Raw genomic sequence first — 23,021 nt, 5'->3', positions numbered from 1 at the left:
GGGACGCTCTACAGATAGTGCTCTTCCGTTTTGAGGTGGGTTTTTTCGCGTGCGTCCCTTGAGAAGTGATGCTATCCATCTGAGTGCATCTCCCTTTATTTATTTATTTATTTATTTATTTATTTGCAGAGTTTTATATTGTGTGAACTTGACTCAAATCGGGTATCGGCGCGATTTACTTTGCACCAGTTGCATTACATGAGGACACTTTTTTTCAATTTTTTTTTTATTCTGATCTGGTGCATTCTCTTTAGGAGTGTGTTGGGGAAACTGTGTCAAAGGCTGCGGAGAGGTCAAGCAGGATCAGGGCAGCCGATTCTCCTTTGTTGAGTAGGGTGCGGATGTTTGAGGCGGCGATCAGGGCGATTTTGATGCTGTGGTCGGCTCGAAAGCCGGATTGGGAGGCGTCTAGCAGGTTGTTTCTTTCCAGGTGAGCGGACCTTCTCCAGGACTTTTGGGGAATGGGAGCAGCGAGATAGTGCGGTTGTTCTGGAGATCGCTGGGGTCTGTGGATGGTCTCTTAAGGAGAGGCTGCCCTCTGCGTGTTTCCTTGCACCGCAAAAGGTGGATGTGGTGAGAATGGTGGTGAGTTGGTGCCTGATCTTGGGGCAGGGGTTGGCGGGTCCTCCAGAATTGATGGAATTTCCTTATGGCTGTGGTGTCCTGTTTGGTGAGCTCTTCCCATGCAGTGAGATGTTGGTTGGGGGGAAGTTGGGTTCCGTAGGAGTGTGGAGGTCGGTGGGTAGGGGATTGAAGTTCCTGTCGATGGTGGATATCGCGTTGTGGAAGTGATTCGCTAGAGCATCGCAGATTTCCTTTGAGGGAGGGATTGAGTTCTCGGTGGCTGTTGGGCAGGAGAACTCTTTGATGATGGTGAAGAATTCCTTGGTCTGGTTGGCGCTAGCCTCGATGTGGTCAGCAAGGACACCCTTTCTCGGGTATTTGAGTCATTGGTTGTATTTGTCATGTCAAATAAACAAAATAAGTATATATAAAGGTACACAAAGACACTTTGGGACCACAGCTTCATCCCCTGATCAGTTGAACTGTCATTAACCTGTTGCTTCAGCCCACAACACCATAGAGTACGGAGCAGCGCCTCAGCTCACTTCAGGAATTGGTTTTCTTAAGCTGTGAGTGGTGGTAATTTTTCCTCATCACGTACACATTCACCAAAAAAAGAAGTGCACTTCAGGGTCTGGTCTGATGAGACAATACACTTTGCATAATTTGTTTCTCTTCATTTGGTATCCTTTTTTGTCATCCTCGTGTGTGGTTAAAGTATGCCTTCAGGTTACAGTAATTCAAAGCCAATAATATGTTTTTGCTCCAGTGAGAATCATATGTACTTGTGATGTTTACTAAAACGTGAAAAGTATTTCTAAATGAGCTACATGTACACCTGCCTGCCAGGAAGTAACCACACTGTTGTATCAAATATTGTGCAATGGTTAATTTATTTTTGATTGTAACATTTTTATTGCGAGCACATGGCTGCCACGTTTAGGCAGCAGCTTGTCTTATCTTTTATTTATTTTTATTTTTGTGGCATATGTTTGGAATAAACAATAATACATTATCGTTGTCTTAGCTTACCAAAACAACTTAAAGAAGGAAATTAAATGTTTTTGAAACTACCCCTCTGCTGCATTTTTATGTCTGTTATTAGTACAAAATTAAGTGTTCTGTTATTTTTTGTCTTAAAAGATATTTAAAAAAATCTGTTTTTCACTTTTGATAGGTTCATTATTTTATTTTACTTTTAGAAGTTTATTTTCCTCTCATTTGTGTGCTGGGATCTTGAATGTGCGTGAAGATATTCAGTGTTTTATGAATTTAATGTTGATAACCTTGTTCGAGAACTGGTGTCGCGGGTAAATTACTTTTCTTGTTGCGAGCGGCATTGTGTGGTGCAGCTTCTGGTTAATGCACATATTGGTTGTGCATTCACAAGCCTGCAGTCAGTTGTTCTTCCCACTACCCCCAAGCTGAATGTTTCTTCTGAAGCCTTTGATCCGTCGCCATGGCAGCAAATGTCTGCCACCAGTTGGGTCAGATCCATAGAGGTGTCCACATCAGTCAGCTGTGGCTATACCCTTCTTTGCTTCCCTGCCACGGCTTTCTTTTCCACCCACTCTCCATTCCAGCTGGACTCCGGGTGTTTTATCCTTCTTTGAACTCTGTATCACAAACAGCACAATTCACCACCACAATTCTTTTACCCTGGCCTCCGTGCTACAATGCGTAGTTTGTAGGAAAAATTCCTATTGTTACTTTTACTACTCACTTGTTAACCAGAGCGGCCTGGGTACTGCCCTGGGGGTTGAACCCTTAAATGAGCGTACAGAAGATCTGAGAACAACCAGCTATTGTAGCCCCTGCATTGTAAACATGGGTCTATTAGCGCATTGAGACCCTCATGAGTGAGGATCCCTGCTTTACAAACTCCTGATTGATTGATCCCTCCCTGTGTGCCTGGCTGCGTGTGAAACTGGTACCCTACCTTTCTGTTGGTCCCGAATCGTGCTACCCTGGCGTGTGTACAAAGGTGTCGGTCTGACCAGTGTAAAATGATAAGGACACTGTTGACATGTATGTGAAATTGTGATTAAAGCCTCTGATCTATAATTGATCAATGATGTGATGTTTCTATCCCCTGTATGTAGGTGACTAACCGAGGGTGTCTCCCCATGAGGTTGTGATAGCCCTTAGGTAGGGAAAGTAGACCGTGTCTGTACCCACCCAAGCTATGTGTCCTGTGTTGTTGTGCATTGTTTACACTCCTTTCACGTCTGTCTTTTTACTGTTCCGCAAGTAGTGCACGTGTGAGTAAGATGTCCTATTTCTAACCCGATTTATGAATCTGCTCAGGTTTTAGACTCAACCTAGTTGGGTACGAAACAATATTTCCTTTAAAATCTATGTGTATGAATGAATGTGTACATGTAATAACTGCAAGGGGATCTTTATTGCCCTGCTCAGACCCTTTCACCCATCGGGGCATTATTACAGGCTGAAACCTGTTGGCACCTTTATGTATGTATGAGTCATAAGCATTCATTACACAACTCTGTCATTGTTTTACCCTGACTTGTGTTACACTTAATATAAATAAATGTATTTGGGTCTACCTTAAGGTAATTTTAGCAACTGGGACCCCTTCCTATAATCCAGTAGCTTCTTAAAAACAGCTCACTCAAGAGTTAAGCATGCCCTAGTAGTGCTGGCTTACAAGGACGGGTAAGGATACTGATAGTGAAGCATGCCCTAGTAGTGCTGGCTTACAAGGACGGGTAAGGATACTGATAGTGAAGCATGCCCTAGTAGTGCTGGCTTACAAGGACGGGTAAGGATACTGATAGTGAAGCATGCCCTAGTAGTGCTGGCTTACAAGGACGGGTAAGGATACTGATAGTGAAGCATGCCCTAGTAGTGCTGGCTTACAAGGACGGGTAAGGATACTGATAGTGAAGCATGCCCTAGTAGTGCTGGCTTACAAGGACGGGTAAGGATACTGATAGTGAAGCATGCCCTAGTAGTGCTGGCTTACAAGGACGGGTAAGGATACTGATAGTGAAGCATGCCCTAGTAGTGCTGGCTTACAAGGACGGGTAAGGATACTGATAGTGAAGCATGCCCTAGTAGTGCTGGCTTACAAGGACGGGTAAGGATACTGATAGTGAAGCATGCCCTAGTAGTGCTGGCTTACAAGGACGGGTAAGGATACTGATAGTGAAGCATGCCCTAGTAGTGCTGGCTTACAAGGACGGGTAAGGATACTGATAGTGAAGCATGCCCTAGTAGTGCTGGCTTACAAGGACGGGTAAGGATACTGATAGTGAAGCATGCCCTAGTAGTGCTGGCTTACAAGGACGGGTAAGGATACTGATAGTGAAGCATGCCCTAGTAGTGCTGGCTTACAAGGACGGGTAAGGATACTGATAGTGAAGCATGCCCTAGTAGTACTGGCTTACAAGGACGGGTAAGAATACTGATAGTGAAGCATGCCCTAGTAGTGCTGGCTTACAAGGACGGGTAAGGATACTGATAGTGAAGCATGCCCTAGTAGTACTGGCTTACAAGGACGGGTAAGGATACTGATAGTGAAGCATGCCCTAGTAGTGCTGGCTTACAAGGATGGGTAAGAATACTGATAGTGAAGCATGCCCTAGTAGTGCTGGCTTACAAGGACGGGTAAGGATACTGATAGTGAAGCATGCCCTAGTAGTGCTGGCTTACAAGGACGGGTAAGGATACGGATAGTGAAGCATGCCCTAGTAGTGCTGGCTTACAAGGACGGGTAAGGATACTGATAGTGAAGCATGCCCTAGTAGTACTGGCTTACAAGGACGGGTTAGGATACTGATAGTGAAGCATGCCCTAGTAGTGCTGGCTTACAAGGACGGGTAAGGATACTGATAGTGAAGCATGCCCTAGTAGTGCTGGCTTACAAGGACGGGTAAGGATACTGATAGTGAAGCATGCCCTAGTAGTGCTGGCTTACAAGGACGGGTAAGGATACTGATAGTGAAGCATGCCCTAGTAGTACTGGCTTACAAGGACGGGTAAGAATACTGATAGTGAAGCATGCCCTAGTAGTGCTGGCTTACAAGGACGGGTAAGGATACTGATAGTGAAGCATGCCCTAGTAGTACTGGCTTACAAGGACGGGTAAGGATACTGATAGTGAAGCATGCCCTAGTAGTGCTGGCTTACAAGGACGGGTAAGGATACTGATAGTGAAGCATGCCCTAGTAGTACTGGCTTACAAGGACGGGTAAGGATACGGATAGTGAAGCATGCCCTAGTAGTGCTGGCTTACAAGGACGGGTAAGGATACTGATAGTGAAGCATGCCCTAGTAGTGCTGGCTTACAAGGACGGGTAAGGATACTGATAGTGAAGCATGCCCTAGTAGTGCTGGCTTACAAGGACGGGTAAGGATACTGATAGTGAAGCATGCCCTAGTAGTGCTGGCTTACAAGGATGGGTAAGAATACTGATAATGAAGCATGCCACAGAAACGAGGGAGAGGTTTCCTTTTCTAGAAAAGTCTGTTTCTTTTGGGGAATTCCTAAAGTGATTACCACTGTCCGTTGTCACATTCATTGTGCAGTATTGTATTATAAGGGCATTCAGAGTATTAAGCACATGTATGTGCAATAGTTGTGTGGTAGTACGACTTTGTGGTGCGTTTATTATTGAGACCTCTGGCATTCCTCTTGGGTGGCCCCTGGTTTAACCTTGCACAAGCTGGAGGTTGGATTCAGCTTCCCTGGACACTGAGGGTGCATTGGCAGCTTTTTGAGCCTGGAGGGGGAGATCCAAACTGATGTGAGGGAGATTGGAGACAGTTGCCCTTAGAAATTGAGTGAGGTCCTTGTTAGCCGAGGTCTCCAGATTAGTTCGCCCCTTGTCATTTGGTAACTGGCGGGGGCAAGGGTGGGTCTGCAGGTTTTGTTCAAGGCGAGGAAGCTTCTAGAAACGTCCTACCCCAGTAACTATTCCAGACAGGCCGATGACCGCCAGGTGAAGGGACCTCGCACTTCATTGTTCCGTTGTGTTGGATTGTCCTGCCGGAGTCATGACCTTCAACAAGGCTGTGTCCGCGCTGAAGCCAGAAAACGACATTTGAAAAGGGACAAACTCGACTGGTTCTAAAATCCTACAGGGGATCCACATTCCGTGTCTGAAAAATAAATGTCCAAGAGGGATCCAAACAGTCATTAAGAAAATGGACCTAGAACAAACTAGGGCTAAGGAAGGACGTGCTTAGGAGAGCACTCTAGTGACTGCTGTGTGACCAGGGCTGGTGTCTGCATGGCAGAAGATAGCACCCGCAGTCTGCATTTGTTGGTAGGAGAGGTGCATGTCTGCCTAGCACCTAGAAGTCTGACTTCTAAGAGAGGGAGGGTGCATGTCTGGCTATGCAGAAGGAAAAAAAGTGTGTTTCTGCCACAGCTAATACCCAGAGGAAGCTGACGGAGATGAAGCAAACCTGGAGCGATCTGCTTTGGAAGGTCTCCCGGTCTCCTTGGCTGGTCTCATTGTGAACTGCACCAAGACTTTCAGAAGCAAGTCATCAACGTGTCTTCCGACATCCTGCAGTGCACCCAAGAAACTGGTGCTGCCGCTTCCCGATAGCAGAGCTGAAGAGCCCTTCTTGCCACTGGCACGGAAGCCCTTACTGCGCCAGGGTCCGCAATTGTCCAAGATGTCCACCCACTGAAGAACCATCCTGCAACTGCCGCAACTGAGCACCCGCATAGGAAGCTGCAATGCCCCAGAACAAGCGCACGCCTTGCATACCTGCCTCTCCAATCCCACCTAGCAGTTCTTATTCTGAGAGATCGCTGCTGTGGCCACCGCAGGAACAAAGTGGCTGTAGCAGCTGTGGGTACGCAGAGGTGCCTACCAGGGTCTTCTGCGCTACATCTCCACCAAGCCGGTAGAAGCAAAGCCTAGCTGTGAACGGGACAAGAGACTGAACTTGTTGAGAACTCTGCCCTATGAATTTCGCCCTGGTAACTCGTGCCATAGAATTGATTTATGTATCTAGCCACAGCAGTCACAAAATGACTCACACCTGTACTCCATTATTGCACGTACCCACGCCATATACCAGGGCCCACATACATTATCAACCTATAGCGCAGTGAGGTCACTGGAGGGGATGTAGCGCCTCATTGTAGGTGAAATGACAGTCCTGTACTTTAAAATCTGTTGCCCTGTGTAGTATTTTGTTTTGCTGTGGGGTGACCATACTTTTTGTTTTGTGGGGGGGGCAGATTGGTAACTAAAATATGTGCACGGTGCTTGTAATATGTCATCGGTTCCCTTGGATGGCTCCTCACTTCTGAGGTTTGCTCCCCATCCCTAGCTTACCTCTCCGAGAGAACTTTGACTTCTCACCATGTTTGCTGTGTTCTCCCGCCCCCGCCTCAATCTGATCCCCTTTGAGGTTCTTGAGCGCGTTGTCCATAATTATTTGAAGAGTTGAAATATTTGTGCACTGCGGCCATGCACCACCAAATGATATGTTCTCCAGATTTCCCTAGAATGCCCAGTTTGTATTTCTAGACCCCATGGGTCTAAGGACTCATTCAAACCGAAGACTGGAAACCAGTTGGACCTACAATCACTTAGCACCCCCACGCCCAGCACACACAGCCCGCTGAGCAGTATTTAAATGAGATTTATTTCAGGTAATAATCAATCCAAAGAGAAATGACTGGACTAGTTAGTGGAAACCCCCTTTTTCATTCAGGAAGGGTACACCCAGGAATCTCTAGGAAAGAAGGGCTACTTTTTAAAGACGTCTTTTTTGAATAAGAGCCATATACGATTGCACACAATTTGAATTGTAATCACAACAAAGGCAAATAGAACGACCGCAGCAACATGTGCACGAAGTGTAAATACCAAGAAAAGACCCAGCATTATTGCTGCATACTTTCATAGCAGTCCTATCCTCATCTTTCTGCTAATTGACAAAAAGCTGATTCGAGCACAGCAGAAAACGGAAACCCTAAATTGATTCTGAAGATGGTTCGCACCTCCATACCGGTCTGAGTAATGGGGCTTGTGTTCAGGGCTTTTCTTGTCGTACGGGGACAGCTGCGCTGAATAAACTCAGGAAAGGAAGGCTGAACGACTCCCCGAAAAAAATTCTGCCAATGTTTTCCGTCTTAACTGAGCTACTTTAATCTCAAAATTATTTTGCTATGCAGTACGAATTCTCACAATGTGCAAAATACTGGAAATCGCCAACTCCAAAACTCTACAGGCAGAAACACTTTGCACAAACTAAATACCATTTCTTTGCTGTCGGCTGCTCCTGTTTTGGGCTCAACAAGATGTTTTGTTTTAGTCATGACATTCTTTACCTTTCGTTCTAATTTTTGATACAAAGAGTACTGTTTCTTAGTGAGGATTTGAATTTCCAAAGGTTGGGTGCTTTCATTCCTCAGGGTACCTCTTCATGTGTCGGTTGCTGCACAAACCCGCAGGGGGACATTCCGCAGTGTACCTCTTCATGTGTCGGTCGCTGCACACACCTGCAGGGGGAGTCTGTCTCCCTTTTAAATGCAGACCCGTTGCTGCCTTCACAGGGATTGGCAAACCCACTGCTTCAAACGGCTCGTCTCCCTTTCCCTAATGTGCTACCCCCACGACGAACTCGAGTTCACAACTACTGGGGGCGGCACATTTAATGTAATCACACTCTGTCCTGGTCTGTACCCCATGAACCGCGGCTCATACAGGAACAGTGCGCCCTATATGTAATGTGGTCCCCATAGCTCGATGGCTCCAGGTGGGAACCCCAAGATTCTGACCATGAAAAGACATGTCCTGTCTTCCCACATCTACTTCTAGTCTCTCTCCATCAGAAGGTCTGGCGGGCGCTCCTCTGGGCTCACACGCTGAGCAGGTTGCAGCCATAGAGCGACGAAGGGCCGCAGATCTGTTACATTTATAAAAGCATTGAGTCTGTGGGAGGGGAGTGAGCAATCATGGGAGACTCAGCCGGTCGGGCAGCTGGTGTTCCAGAGCTACGAGTGCATTGCTGCAGGATTATGCCTCCCCGTGTGCATCACTCCAGACAGCAAATCAAAGACCTGGGTACTCGCAAGCATTTCCACAGGGGTCCAAAAGTTTGGTCTGGGTTGTGTTCTAGGGCTTCAGGGTGACTGTCAGAGGATAGGGGGTGTAAAAGGGGTGTAGGGGAAGCCAAGCATCTTTACGTGCTTCGCTTCCCCTACACTCAGTCGCTGAATTGCACAGTGTGAAACCAGAACCTGGGATCAATCCCGGCTTCCCCATTTGACAAAACAGTGTGGTCCTTATCAATTGTTTTATTTCACTTTGCCTCCATTTTTAGGTCTCGCCTAGCGATGCAACACAAATGTGCTGCCATCGCTTTGCGAGGCATGCAGTATACACTGTAGTGTGGAAGCTTCGTGGAAGCTCCGCCCACTCTCTGCCCATTGGCTTTTGTCTTAAAGGCTGCCTTCTGATTGGTTTGAGGCTTGTTAGTCCCTCCTCAGTCATCATTTGTATCCTTCCACGGCTACTGGCCCCTTTACTCCTAACACTATTTTCTTTTAGGTCTCGCCTAACGATGCAGCATGAATGTGCTGCCATCGCTTTGCGAGGCATGCAGTATACATTGTAGTGTAGAAGCTCTGCCCACTTTCTGCCCATTGGCTTTTGTCTTAAATGCTGCTTTTGATTGGTTTGAGGCTTGTTAGTCCCTCCTCAGGCATCATTTGTATCGTTCCACGGCTATTGGCCCCTTTACTCCTAACACTATTTTCTTCCCTGTCCCCCCCCCCCCACCCCAGCCCCCTCCCTCAGTCTGTGACTTCTCGCCCCCCGCTCCCATTCTTGTCTATTTGTGTCCTCAATGCAGTAGGACTCGTGTAAATCCCGATCTGCTTTGTTTGCGTTTAGCACGCCATGCACGCTTTCACTTTCTAAGCAGCCGGACAATCGAGCTGGTGCTGTTTGTATCTTCAATGCAATAGGACTCTTGTAAATCACGACGTGCTTTGTTTACGTTTAGCGCTCCGTGCCGCTGGTCCGACTCCCTGTTGCTGTCTCAAACCGTGGGGAGGCTGGCCAGTTATCGTTGATAAAGAAGGAGCCGGGAGGGCAGCCCATTGTTTATCACCTTTTCCATCGCTCCCCGCCATTGCAGTCAAAGGACGCCCCTGCTGAGAGACCGGAGGCAAAAGAGTCAACCTCCAAACAATCAACCAGTGCCGCCGGTCCGCTGAGGCAGCCGTGACCCAAAATGCCTGCTCCGAAAATCTTCACATGTTTAGTAACTCGAGGACTAGCTGCGGGAGATGTTCGAGCGGTGGATTTACTTGGACGCAATCTTGCCCCGCATATTATGCCTCAGATTGATTGAAACATGGATTAGGAATATGATGGAATTGACAAATATGAAAGATAAAATACCCGTAACAACCTCCATTGGTGCGCTGCAAGTTGACTTTTCAATAGCATATCGGCAGCATTTTTGCTCACTGTTATCTTTGATATGCTTATGATGCTTTGTCTGTGCCCTGGGATCTCTCCTTATCACCAATCATTTTTACTTCTGGAACCCCAATTTTGTGAATCAACAACATCTAAAATGTTTTTTCATATGCGGTGATGTCTCCCTTCCTACAGAACATGTTGGGTTCCTTGCAAGGGCAAGGTGTTTGAAAACAGCGCGAGGCCAGATGATTGTAGAGGGCCCCCTTACAGTCCATGGGGGGAGGGGTGGAGGCTAAGATTTCGTTACCCCACTGACGCATTTGTGTAACTTGGAATAGCATGCATGCTGTGTTCATCGCACATTATTCCTCTGGTGTCACCCAACACAGAATTGACCGCAGAAGATTTACACGCATATTTGAGTTAGCACTTATTTTGTGACTTAATAACACACTCAGTAAAGACCTCCAAGGGCGATATTTAGCGGTATAAGCTCGCTATTACCGCGTCACTCATAACAAGCTGCTTAGATTTCAGAATGCTTGGGGTGCTGTACTGTACAGAGCTACCAGTACAAGTTTTGATTCTGAAGTTTGTAGAATGGGCTCCATGACCCCACTGTACAAAATGTAAGAGCGTTTACAGGTTAGAACATTATTTAAACTACGCAATTTCTCTTATGGCTTGAAGTTCAAGCCGCTCATGCATATAGATGATTTAAATCTATACATACAGAAAACACTGGAGGTGTTAAAGCCAGACCTAATGTCGTTGCCAGCGCTTGCTCAACCTTGACATTCCAGCAAAGGTTAGCCTGATCTCAAACCATAACAAGTTTCACAGATCATATTTGTTTCGCAGATCATATTTCAAGTAAGGCTCGTGTCTTTCTCAAGTACAGAACACGCTTCTGTTTCAGTCTAGCTAGTGCTCGTTATCAGTTTCAGTTTCATACCACACTGTTCTTTACCTCCACATTCCTCTGCTGCTCCACGTCCCTGACAAAGCAACACAAGCATTTGCAAAGCAAGCTGGTCCGACTTATGCTGCCAGCCTTTTGACTTTGTCAATGCATTAGCTTTGTGAATGCATGTTGGTGTTTGTAAAACTTTGTTTGGGACGAACAGTTACCTTAACCCCTTTCTATGGCGCCCCACTGAGAACAAATGCTCTTTTCATCCGGTTATAGCAGTTGTGTAAGGCTAAATGAGAAGAGTTAATAACACCCAGGATAATGTGCTGCATGGCTTTTAAGATCCTAAAGGCGAGACGTTCCATTGCAAATGCTTGTTTTACTATGGAATATAAGATGACCTCAAATACGTGACTTCAGGAAAAATGCATCACCAACCTTTTCTTATGTTTGATTTGGTAAACTTTAATGTCCATGCATATTAGCCACCCAGAGAGTGCGCATAACAAATGACTTGTCTTAGTTCGCCGTTGGCATTGTTGTCGGAGTTGGGTGGTGCCCATGAATCTTTCTAAATTTCTGTTTGAAACTTACTTTAAAAATGCTTTTCACTGCACTTCTGCAATCTGATCTACTGAAGTGAAATCCTTCTGCATGATCATGAAATAGACTATTTTAACTTTAATGAGACTTTGCCATTCTTTTTCGTGTTTCTTGCATGATGTCTTTAAACATGAACCTGTTTACCTAAAGTTAAGTGGTGCTAGACCCCTTCTTTTCTACTTTCTCTTTACTCCAGTTATATATAAATAAATATTTCCCGTTTAATATTGATTCTTTGTAATGCTAGTGCCGAGTTGAGTACAGTCGTGCTGTTGACCAGGTGACTGCATGTAAAGATTAGTAAGCCGCAAGGGGGCTGTGCCGTACTGGTCTAAGAACTGTCTCTTAGCCTTACAGTCCACCCTCTCAAACAGCTGGTAAGCCATTGGCGTCTGGGGAGGCTGCGTCTTGGAGCAGGCACTGGAAGACTAATAAGCTTTTGCAATGCAATAGGTCTCACATTTGCGAGAGTTTGAACTATTGGCGTTGTCAATGCTGTGATTATAACAAAGTAAACAAATATAGGGAAAAAAAATGGCAGCTGCACACTTATTTTTCTATTTCTTTTTCAATGGCGACACCCACACTTTAGCTTTAAACAACTTAAGCTAAACTGCGTGTGCCGCGATTTCTTCAAAAGTAAAAAAAAAATAGAAAAATGTTTTTTTTCTTTTTTTTTTTTTTCTATTTCTTTACTTTTGAAGCAATCTCAGCATCTGCGCTTTAGGTTAAAATGTTTTAAGCTAAAGCGCCGGTACCGACATTGAAAAATAAAAAGTAAAATAATAAATGGAAAAAGAAATGCATGTGGCCACGTTCGGTAACGCAAATAATAAAAGAAAGGAGCAAAACAAACTAGCATTGGCATAGCCAATAGGTCTCGCTTTTGGGACCTTATAAGTATTTAGTTATGCAGCACAATATCCTTGGTGCAACAACATCAACTGTTGCATGGCTAAACACTTATAAGGTCCCAAAGGCGAGACCTATTGGCTATGCCAATGCTTGTTGAAACTTCACTCCAGTTCTGACCCCAGGAAGGCTGGATCCCAGGGGCTGGTGACTCTCCTGCTGCTCTGGCCCTCTGGGCATTAGCACACGGTTCACCTCAGTCCTGACTTGCTGATCACAGAAAGTACATGCATCCCTTCCATGCAGTTCTGTAGGTAACTCATATAGCGTGAACATAGCTTCGAGGAGCAGCCCGGCGCTCTATACAGACCATGGCCTGAGGGGGCTAATAGGCTGGGGGTCGGTGCTGCTTTGGCGACTAAACCAAGCCTTTGAGCTGTGTTACATGTAACCCTCCTCGGAAGCTGCCGCTGCAGAGCACCCCCAAAATGCTGCTCCAATAGTACTGCAATTATTGTAAAAAAAATAAATTTCTTAAGACAGCACTCGGTCTGCAAATCCTTGTGAATGTGTGTAATGCAGGGACGGAAGCCTGCAAGGGACAGCAGACCTGTGCACCCGCTTCCTGTCTACATTGAGCTGGTATTGGGACCCTGTCAGATCATCAAAGTGACATCCCTAGAGGGACTCCAGGGGACAGGCATGAGTTCTTGGGACCCCCCCCCGTCGGAATGGGACAAAAATTAGGCCCCGGCTCCAAATAAAAGGTGACGCCCCGTTAGTGAATTAGAAACCTAAAAAGTGTCCCATGCTTGCAAATTGGGGCAGTTTTGAACTTGCAAAGACACCCTGTATAAGTGTTTTACAAGGTGTGGCAGGATCCAGGCATTTGAGCTTACTGCAGATGCTTGTTTTAATATTTGTAAATTCAACAGTAAAAAACAGTCCACCAGACCATAAAGGGGGTCCACAAACACCCCCAAAAGAAGGCCCACACACTGAACTGACAGGCCAGCCCGTCTGCACTGCCCGTCCACCCTGGGTGTCACTTACTCAGTGGAAGCTGTCCCTCACAAACTAATGTTTTCACGTTACTATATTGCGTTTTTGGTTTGCCCCAGTAAAGCCTGGCACTTTCAACAGCTGAATAAAGACTGAGGCTACTGGCTGACTCGACGTCCTCGGACACCTGATGTTTCTTTCCAGCTTTTCCCTCCATCAAACCATTGTAATTTGTAACTTTAGTCAAACGGGTTCATTGATCTGAACCAGGACTACAACTCCCAGAATGCAATGGTTTGATGTAAGTATGCCTTTCAGCCGACGGTATCTCCAAGAAGAGTGAAGTTAGGTATTTGTTGTGGGTGACGCCCTTCAAGCCCGTGACAGTATAGGGCCCTCATACACCTCTGGGGGGGGTTCACCCCCCTCCCCTCTTAAAAGGCTCTGGGTACTGGTTCTGTTGATTCCGCTTTGTGTGTCTGCGTTTCCTACACAGCAACACTTTAGATGTGCAGGAAGCACCACCCCTTGTCTGTTCCATTGGAAAAAGATTTGGAATTCCACCTCTAGCGCCTAGCCCATTGGCTTAGCGCTTTCAGTAAATCACTACTGGAAGGCGGCGACACCGCACCTAAGCTATTTCTATGTCTTGAACCCCAAAACAACTCACAAAGATACAGAAACAAGGATACGAAAGGTTTTATTTAGTTTTTAAAAACACAAAACATGTAGAAACAGGAATTTGAATGTGTTAATGCAATGGTTGGAGTTTTTGAAATATTCTAGCAGAAATCGTAATTTTAATGGAATGGTTAGAACCTTTCAAACTGTAATTTTATTTCTGAAGGATGAACTGATGTGCTGGACTCCAGGACACAATGTTGTGTATTTGCTCCCAGTTCGTGCTCTGTTTGTGGCGCGCACCAGTGCGCCAGTGGAGGCCACCATCCTCGGACAACATCCCCGGTCCCTGTGCTGGTTCCACCATTCAAGAGAAGGCTACCATCTTCATTCATATCCTTCAATGTCAAATTCTCTCCCATTTCCAGAGCGTTTTACATTTTTGAATTTCGCTTTTTTATATGTCCGTACTTTATTAACCTTCTAATATTTCATTTTCTAATCAGTCGAGGGCCCCCTGAGTAGGGCTATATGGGCCCCGGGGGTCTGCGAACCCTAGGTTAGGAATTGCTGGCCTCGTCTCCCAGAGCCAGCTTCAATGGCTCCGAATAAACATTTCGGCACGATGATGGCAGAGTTTAGGTAGCTGTTGACAACGATGGGCAGGGTCTGGTGGGCGACAAGCCATCTACCCCCGGTAACGGAGACCCTGGCATGGAGTGACTTGTCTTAGATCACACATCATGTGAAGGGACCAGTCATTTAGCGTATGGCTCTCTAGCCCCAACCAGAGCATTCGATCATTTTTCACGTGTGCCCAAGATCAGGCAGTGTGTAAATTAACTGAGCTGGGACTTAGTATGCACACATTCCGCGGTTAGGCACTTTAGGTAACAGAGTATGGAAAACATCTGCTTTAGAGCTAATTGTACCAGAGTGGAGGGTGGGGGCTAACATCCCGGACAGAAGCACCCCCCTGGCTTGTTCCCGTGTGTCTGCTTGCTGCGGTGTTGTACTCTTGTGTAACCTTGAACCGCACGCCTGGCGTCATGCTCCCTCACATGTGCCCGTGGTTGTTGTACCACCTGCCTGCAGAATACCCAACACTGACCAGCAGGGCACAGTACCCCTGGGCACCCGGCTGCCTGTCCATGAACTCAAGGCTAGAGATAGGGAATCTGTAACACCCCTGTGCGTGCAATGCATATCACATCGGTGCATGCAAGCTAGTCCCAAGGGCTAACAAGCATTTGCAATGCAATAGGTCTCGCATTTACGCAAGTTTGAGCTATTCGCATTGTAAATTTCAATGTCTTTTATTTATGTTTTGGTTTTTAAAACAAATAAAAGGCATTGTTATTTGCAATGCTAGTAGCTTAAACTCTCGCAAATGCGAGACCTATTACATTGTAAATGCTTGTTGTGATGTGTGTTTGCTGGTCATGTGCACAAGTTTCAAGACTTTTGGGGGTGTTTCTGAAAGTATACAGATAATAGTTTTCCATTTTGGGTGTTTCTTACACCAGTGTCGGTGCCCCTGCCAATGTGCTGTGATGCACGAGGGTCGTATTGGTTTTGAGGCAATGTTTTAAATTTAAGTTTGTGAAAGGCATATTGTCGTTGTTAACATCCTTTAGGCTCTGATAGAAACATCGTTTGTTGTCTAAACCTAGTACCTTAACTGAACGTGACCTGCGCTGCCGTAGAAGAGACTACAACTCCCAGAATGCAACTGCCCGTTAAAGTGGAAAGCCGGGACTGGAATATTGTGCACCTGATGACATGAAGCCACCTGTTAACCCCATAAGTCAACATGGTTCTAACAATGACAAGGGAAGCTGCTATCCTCCGCAGGCCGCTTCGAAAAGGGCTTTGAGTGACATGCAACGCTTTCAAGGCAGTTCTTGTTAAATGCTAAAATCATTCCTAAAAAAATGATTGTCGGGGGTGTTCAGAGCAAAGCTGCTAGATTCCAGTGCAATCTGCACTTGCAACAAGCTGTCTCCATTTTACGAACAACCCTCCCCTTCCCTGTGGCTACTTGTATGACTTGCGTGGCCTTCAGCGGCGCCATGTTTTACTAGACAATCCTTCTCATGGCGGAGCTCAGAGCTCACCCCCTTTCTCCTTCACAGCCTCCATGCAGACCACCTCAGAAACGAGCACTCTGAGATAATTACCTACAGTACAGCTTCTAAAATCACATGGCAGAACTAGACAACCAGGCCTATCCGAGACATGTGTTGAGCCTTCCAGGAGTGGGAAGAAAGAAGGGTCACGGCCCGCAGAGCCTGGCTCAGGCGGAAGTGGCGTCATGCTAAGCGGCATGCCGGGAGTAGTATTTTGGTCTCTTTGGCCAAGCTACTGCACGGTTTGTAGTCTGTCCGTGCATCCTCTCCGGCTGCTGACATGGCAGGAATGGAGCTGCTGTCCGACCAGGGCTACCGGATGGACGGGCGGAAGCCGGGTGAGTTGCGCAAGATCCAGGCTCGCATGGGGGTCTTCGCGCAGGCCGACGGATCCGCCTACATCGAGCAGGGTAACACCAAGGCGGCCGTGGTGTACAGGCCGCATGAGGTGAGCCTTGTAGTTTTATTTATTGCAAACTGGACCCGCAGGTATTGGAGCACTTTACATGGGCACCATTTTCATTACACAAGGACACATACATTTTTGGTTGGCGAGGGAAGATTAAGTGGGGTTCTGTTGTCTGTAACTTCTTAGACGCAAGGTAGGATCCTTCTGCTGAGTGGAATCTACATCAGAGCTTGCCCAGTGCAACCTGGAAGAAACCGGATCCGCTCTGGGGAGCTTGTTATGGAGGGGGTCTTTATTTACTAAGCTGCCTTGCAAAGGGCGCCCATGTTCTTTCCAGAGGCCATCGCGGTCAGTAGACTGGTGGTGTTCAACACAGAGCGCCTTGAGGCCACTCTGCCCACACTGACCTCGAGACACACAAATGAATCCGATTTATAATGTTGGCAGCTCGGTTGGCGGGCTGATTCGGACCCAGGGGCCGGTCCCGTGCACAGATTGTGCTGGAAGGCTCCAAGCACAGCAGTGCACACACACTCCGGCTCTGAGCATCGAACCAACCTGCATGACAGAATTGTTTTGTTTTTGTTGTGTTTATAATATAATGAACGTGAGCTCGACCCGAGCTCTTTACATGAGCAGCAGTTAGATTACAGAAGGACACATTCATTTTTGGGAGGCACGAGGACTTTCAGCGATTTGCCCAGAATCACAGGATGTTGAGCGGACGCCGAGACTCAAACCTAGTTCCCCCACCTCTAAACCCGGCAGCTCTGGCCGTTACGTCACTCCGTCTCCTCAGAATGTGGCTACCTGTAACCCACGGCCGCCACTGTCTGCTGACAGACTGGCAGCTTTTCTGATTTTTGAAGACCGGATATTTGCAGCGTGGATGCCGTGAAGGTGGAGGAAACTGCAATTGTCCAAATGACCCTCAAACAAGTCCTAATTAATGTATGTATGGGGTCGCCTGTCAGTCGAAGACGGGTATGCGCAAAGTGACTAAAATGCATAGAATATTCCTACATTTACGTAGACCTGCGCGCGCACCTCTTTTTATTGACATCTGTCGGGTGTTCTCAGCTGCCATGTTTGTGCCACCGCAGTGCGATTGCGGCTCGTGCCCTCTCCAGGTGCTCGCAGGGACGCCTGCCACAGCCCTGGGATTGGACTCGGCGTCGAGAGCGCAGTGCCCATTAAATGCGGGGTGCCATTCCCGGAGCTGTGCAGCGGACACATGCTTCCTTGGCCAACATCTCCCCGACGGGGGGAATGGAAAGTGAAAGTGCATGAGGCTGCTGAGGACTGAAGGGGGACAGGAGATGTGCACGCCGCGTGGCTGTACACATCATTGCAAGGGCGTCCACAGACTACAATCGCCAAAAGCCCTGTGCGTGCCCATCTCCTGTCCCACTTCCGAGGCAAGTCAGCAACAATAGATCTCGCTGGCGACAGCGCTTCTCGCTGCGTTCGCCAGGCGAGACCGAATGAGCCTGCTGCTGAATACTAAGCATAAGCTGCATGCCACAGGTTAGAATCCTGAGTGAGTCCATTCCGCGTTTCATCCTCTTGGGCCGATAACAAAAGAAGTACCGTTAAGGTGTAGTTAAAAAACACAGAAAACCACAACGAAGATCGCATTCGCAGCTCTTCGATACCGCCAATTTCTCACAAAAATGTGCAGTGTTTTTGAAGCGCTACCGAGAGAAACTGCTTCACTAAAACGATTGAATATTGGTATAAACAACCGCAATGGACCGCACTCTGCTAGCTCCTCCTCCGGGTCGCCCCAAGGGAAGCTGGTACATGAAGTTCTTGAGTGGTTCACCCCAGTGGGTGCAAGTAAGTACTTGTTGAACTGATGATCTCTGATGGAGTTCTTAAGTGGTTCACCCCAGTGGGTGCAAATAAGTACTTGTTGAACTGATGATCTCTAGACCCGATACATGTCCCGGGTTTTAAAATATCGCCCGAGACATGGCTCGGGTTTCGGGATAACTTCCCTCCTCAGTAGAGAAAATAGTTAGGGGTGGAAGAGAGGGCCGCCAAGCAACCGTCAAGGGCCTCAGTGCCCGCACAGGCACGCAGGTGCGTCGTCCAGGAGCTCGTCAGCTCAAAGCTCAAGGGAGCCATTTTTATAAACAACCGCAATGGAGCGCACACCGCTAGCTCCTCCTCCGGGTCGCCCCATGGGAAGCTGGTACATGAAGTTCTTAAGTGGTTCACCCCAGTGGGTGCAAATAAGTACTTGTTGAACTGATGATCTCTAGACCCGATACATGTCCCGGGTTTTAAAATATCGCCCGAGACATGGCTCGGGTTTCGGGATAACTTCCCTCCTCAGTAGAGAAAATAGTTAGGGGTGGAAGAGAGGGCCGCCAAGCAACCGTCAAGGGCCTCAGTGCCCGCACAGGCACGCAGGTGCGTCGTCCAGGAGCTCGTCAGCTCAAAGCTCAAGGGAGCCATTTTTATAAACAACCGCAATGGATCGCACACCGCTAGCTCCTCCTCCGGGTCGCCCCATGGGAATCTGGTACATGAAGTTCTTGAGTGGTTCACCTCAGTGGGTGCAAGTAAGTACTTGTTGAACTGATGATGTCTAGACCCGATACATGTCCCGGGTTTTAAAATATGGCCCAAGACACAACACAACAGAAAAAATGATTTAGAGATTTTTAACTACACTTGATACGAACCTTCTCACACCCTTCCTAATGTTTGTCTGGACGCTACTGTATAACCAGTTGGTCTTCCTCCGGGTGGAGGTCAGCATACATTCTAAAAAAGACCCGATGATGCTGTACTAATACACATAAGCGGTAACCCAGTCTATGCCGCCTTCGCACCTGTGTATAGTTATGAGGGTTCTTTTATGAATGAACCAAAAGCGAAAAGACCCTGGCCACACAGGACACGTGGTCCACTCTTCTTTGATTCTTTGCATACCCTAAATACAGCATGTCGCGAAGACACGGTACAATCGCTGCAAAGGCGACTCCAAAAAAACTGAGTTCCTGTTGAAACAGAGCCATCGATTATTAGTAAAAACTGGAAGCCCTAATTATATCCTGTGGTTGCTCGCGTTTGTGATACAGGATTGTGTATTGCCAGTATTGCGCCATGTCTCCTAGTGCTGGTGTCCTGTAAGATCCCTTCCCCAGCATCCCACCCCGTAGGCGTTCTGAGTGCCGATTGAGACCCTTTCGTACCCACTCACTGACTCACCCACACACATCCTCATGAGTTGGAGGAAGCCCTTGCAGCCCTCCTTCACCCTCTGCACTTGGATCAATGATTCTTGCCCCCTAGCATGTACCTGCACAGAAAATACCGAGCCGAGACCGAGATTCAAAGCTTGAGTTTAGACACTAACAAATGTTTTCACAACTGTACAAAACTGCAGTAAATGTCTGCCTGTAACCTGGCTCCTTCATTACTGCCATTGAAGGGGAGGAGAGTGTAGCTGCCCTGTGCAGGCCTTTACATTTAATTTCCTACACACTTTTTTTCTAGTTAAACGAAAAGGAAAAACATTTGCCAAGAGCCCAGTTTACAAATCATTTTCAAATCCCCGCACAGAGGTTTATTACTTTGCATGGGTGCCAATCTCAACATTCGAGGAAGTCCCGAAGATCTCCGAAAGTACTCTTGGAAGCGCGTGGCACTGATAGGTGTACAGATCTACAGCTGCAAACAAATGTGTGTAATTTTGAAGTTGCTGGAGTGGGAATGGTTTGTAAAACTCGGAAATGCCTACAAACTGACATGTTTTTGCAGGTGTCGAAAAATCATACAAATGTTACTGCAGATCTAGTGAATTAAATTTGCTCGCCCTAACTGTATTTCTCTTGGCCCATAAACTGGTTTCAAATGGTGTGATCCTGGGCAAATATTTTTATTCACAGAGCCGCCATTTTCTTCAAATATGCAAGTTCAGCGGGCCTGCTTTACATAACTCATGTTTGATTTAATATAGTAAACGTTTGCTCCATATATAATACAAATCTAGCCAGCTGTAGGATTCACATAGCCCCCAACTTGCCTCTTAGTTCACGGCGGAGAAAGCATGCTTCTCAAATCATGTTTAAAACCTACCACTTTGAATAAATCCATAACTAACGCATGAAGTGATGGCACACTGTCATTTGCAATCAGCAGGTTTTAATTTGAAAAGGCCACAAAAGTTCCCACTGCCATGCGGTTTACTGATAAAACTATATAGCGTATAAACAATGTTTGGAAATCAAGTTCCTGTAAATATGTGTCATTTGCACATCACCAAGTAAAGTGTTCGGATTTGTTTTGCTCCTTTTTCAATCTTTAATTGCATCACAATTCAAAAACAATTATCGTTCATAATTCCTGATCTATTTTGAAATATTTGTGCTATTCATTTACAAGCTCTTTAAATGTGTTAGAAAACGAAACTGACCTCTTGCGACCTTTTGTTTCACAAGGACTGTCGGACAGCTCACGTGACAGAAGCCTCCAACTGTAGGAAGAGAAAATAAACTCAATTTCCAAGCAGCAATTGGTCAAAAGACCAGCTGACCTTTGAACTCTTTCCTTGAAACAGACAGTTAATGTGTCCTATAAAAGCCAGATCTAAAGGCATCTTTATTGCTCCTGTTCCAGATTATGTTCACTCCCCAAACGGGCCAGAAGGTGCTACAAATAGCTTGACCTGATAAAATATCACTCGCCATTGCAAGTGGGCGAGTCCAGACCTGTCTTGGGTCCTCTCAAATATTCCAGGACATCCTCGCCCTAGAACATCCCTTTCTCGCCCTTTGTCGGATTTACTCACGCTCAATGTTGACACTATGCTTCGATTAAATTTGTCATGAATGAATTAACTTAGGACCGTAATGCCACTTTTTGTGAATTCTTGGCGCATATAATTCAGACCATTTGTGCGTGTATGTTGAACATGCACTCTGAGCTGGCTATGGGAATTTACTCAATTAGTTTTTTTCCATCTTTTTTTATTTATTTATTTGTAACGGGCAGCTTTGAGTAATTATCCATAATGCATCACATTGTGATACAAATTGGTTTTTGGCTGATAAAAGGCTCTTTTAAGTCCATAATGTTTTTAAGTTCCATATAACCTTTCAGTTTTCCTACGTCAATTCCCCCACATACCCCCTTGTAGGTTTGTCTATCAAGGTCTGGTCTGGTTCCATTACGGGACGTCTGTGCTTTGGTGGAGACTAACTGACCACAGCTGGAGAGACTGCGATATCGTAGGCGTTTCAAGTACTACGTTTGGAAATGTCTCTCTAAATCGATCAGCCATTGTAGGACCAAGTTTTATATTTGTGTAGAATATTGTGGCCGGCCCCTCTGATGTAGTGTGTTCCTGGTCATTGGATAGATGGTAGGGTTAGAACATATTTCAAAGGGGTCAGAGGGCAGGTGTACTTGGTTCACACTTCATTTTTACAGCAAACATTAGAATTTAAGAAACAAACTGTGTGAAAGTAGTTGACCAGTCTTGATGAAACTTGTAGTATAAAGCGAACGAAAGGAATTGTGGCCATCAGATGTTTTCGAGACCCTGTCCATGCTACCTCTGTGCAGGCTGACCAGCGACCTCCTCTTCCTGTAAACTACTTCAGTGCTAATAGGCACATTACACATCGAGAGAGCTGGGTTATGCTGTGTACCAGTTTGTGGTGGTTTCTATAGCAACCGTCCTGCCAAGTAATGACAGTGAATAGCATATTGTAAAAATAGATTTTAAACAAGCGGTGGTATTTTTCCATTCTGCAGTGCGGTGTATGTACAATTTCCTTGCTCTAAAGCCCGTCGTTTACCAGAATAGTTCCTGAAGCGAGGACTGTGTCCGTAAACATGCTTGTCCGCATGGAGTTTGGGATACTGGTGTCCTAAGAAGGGGATTGTATGTGATGGATTTAGGACACGGTGCTACTTTGGTGAATTGTGATGTGTTGTTGATGTCGTTGCAGCAAAGGAGAGTCCACCGTCTTCAAGGCCCACATAGGGACCGTGAGGAGCGTCTGCTTCTCCAACGATGGCCAGTCCTTGGTGACCGCGTCCGATGACAAAACCATCAAAGTGTGGACCGTCCACCGGCAAAAGTTTCTGTTCTCCCTCAACCAGCACATAAACTGGGTCCGATGTGCCAAGTAAGTAGAGTCCTGGCCGGAGGCCCTTCAGTCATTCCTGTGCCTTTTAGTGCAAAAATGTATGTACTTTACGTAAAATCTAATGCCCTGAAGCGGAGAGGATCCTCAAGAAGCCATTGGTGCCACACTGGCTGAAGCTGTGGATGCAAACACGCGGACTCCTTATTGCACTGAACATCTAGAATGGTAGTCCGTGCTCGTGAACACTGTTAATCGCCTCTGTCCACCCTGATCCTGGCCACTTAATCCACCACCTTGCTAGTGATGTGTCCCCTTCCGGATGTGCCTCAGTCTTCAGTTACCTCCAGAGCAGCACTCAGTGGAACTCTTCATAATCATTGATACTCTGCTGAG

The 23,021-nt window shown here is 46.5% G+C and overlaps 1 protein-coding gene across 1 annotated transcript in view; it reads left to right on the top strand.

The window, feature by feature from the left end:
• The window catches only part of POC1A (POC1 centriolar protein A), a 194,498-nt gene that overhangs the window by 25,651 nt on the left and 145,826 nt on the right, over positions 1-23,021 (top strand). Inside the window, exon 4 of the mRNA XM_085624221.1 lies at positions 22,488-22,667. Coding sequence (XP_085480347.1) covers positions 22,488-22,667 — 180 coding nt within the window. The remainder of the gene's footprint in view (positions 1-22,487; positions 22,668-23,021) is intronic.

Source organism: Triturus cristatus, chromosome 9, assembly GCF_964204655.1.
Source record: "Triturus cristatus chromosome 9, aTriCri1.1, whole genome shotgun sequence".
Taxonomy (NCBI): domain Eukaryota; kingdom Metazoa; phylum Chordata; class Amphibia; order Caudata; family Salamandridae; genus Triturus; species Triturus cristatus.
This window is presented reverse-complemented; position numbering and strand designations above follow the sequence as displayed.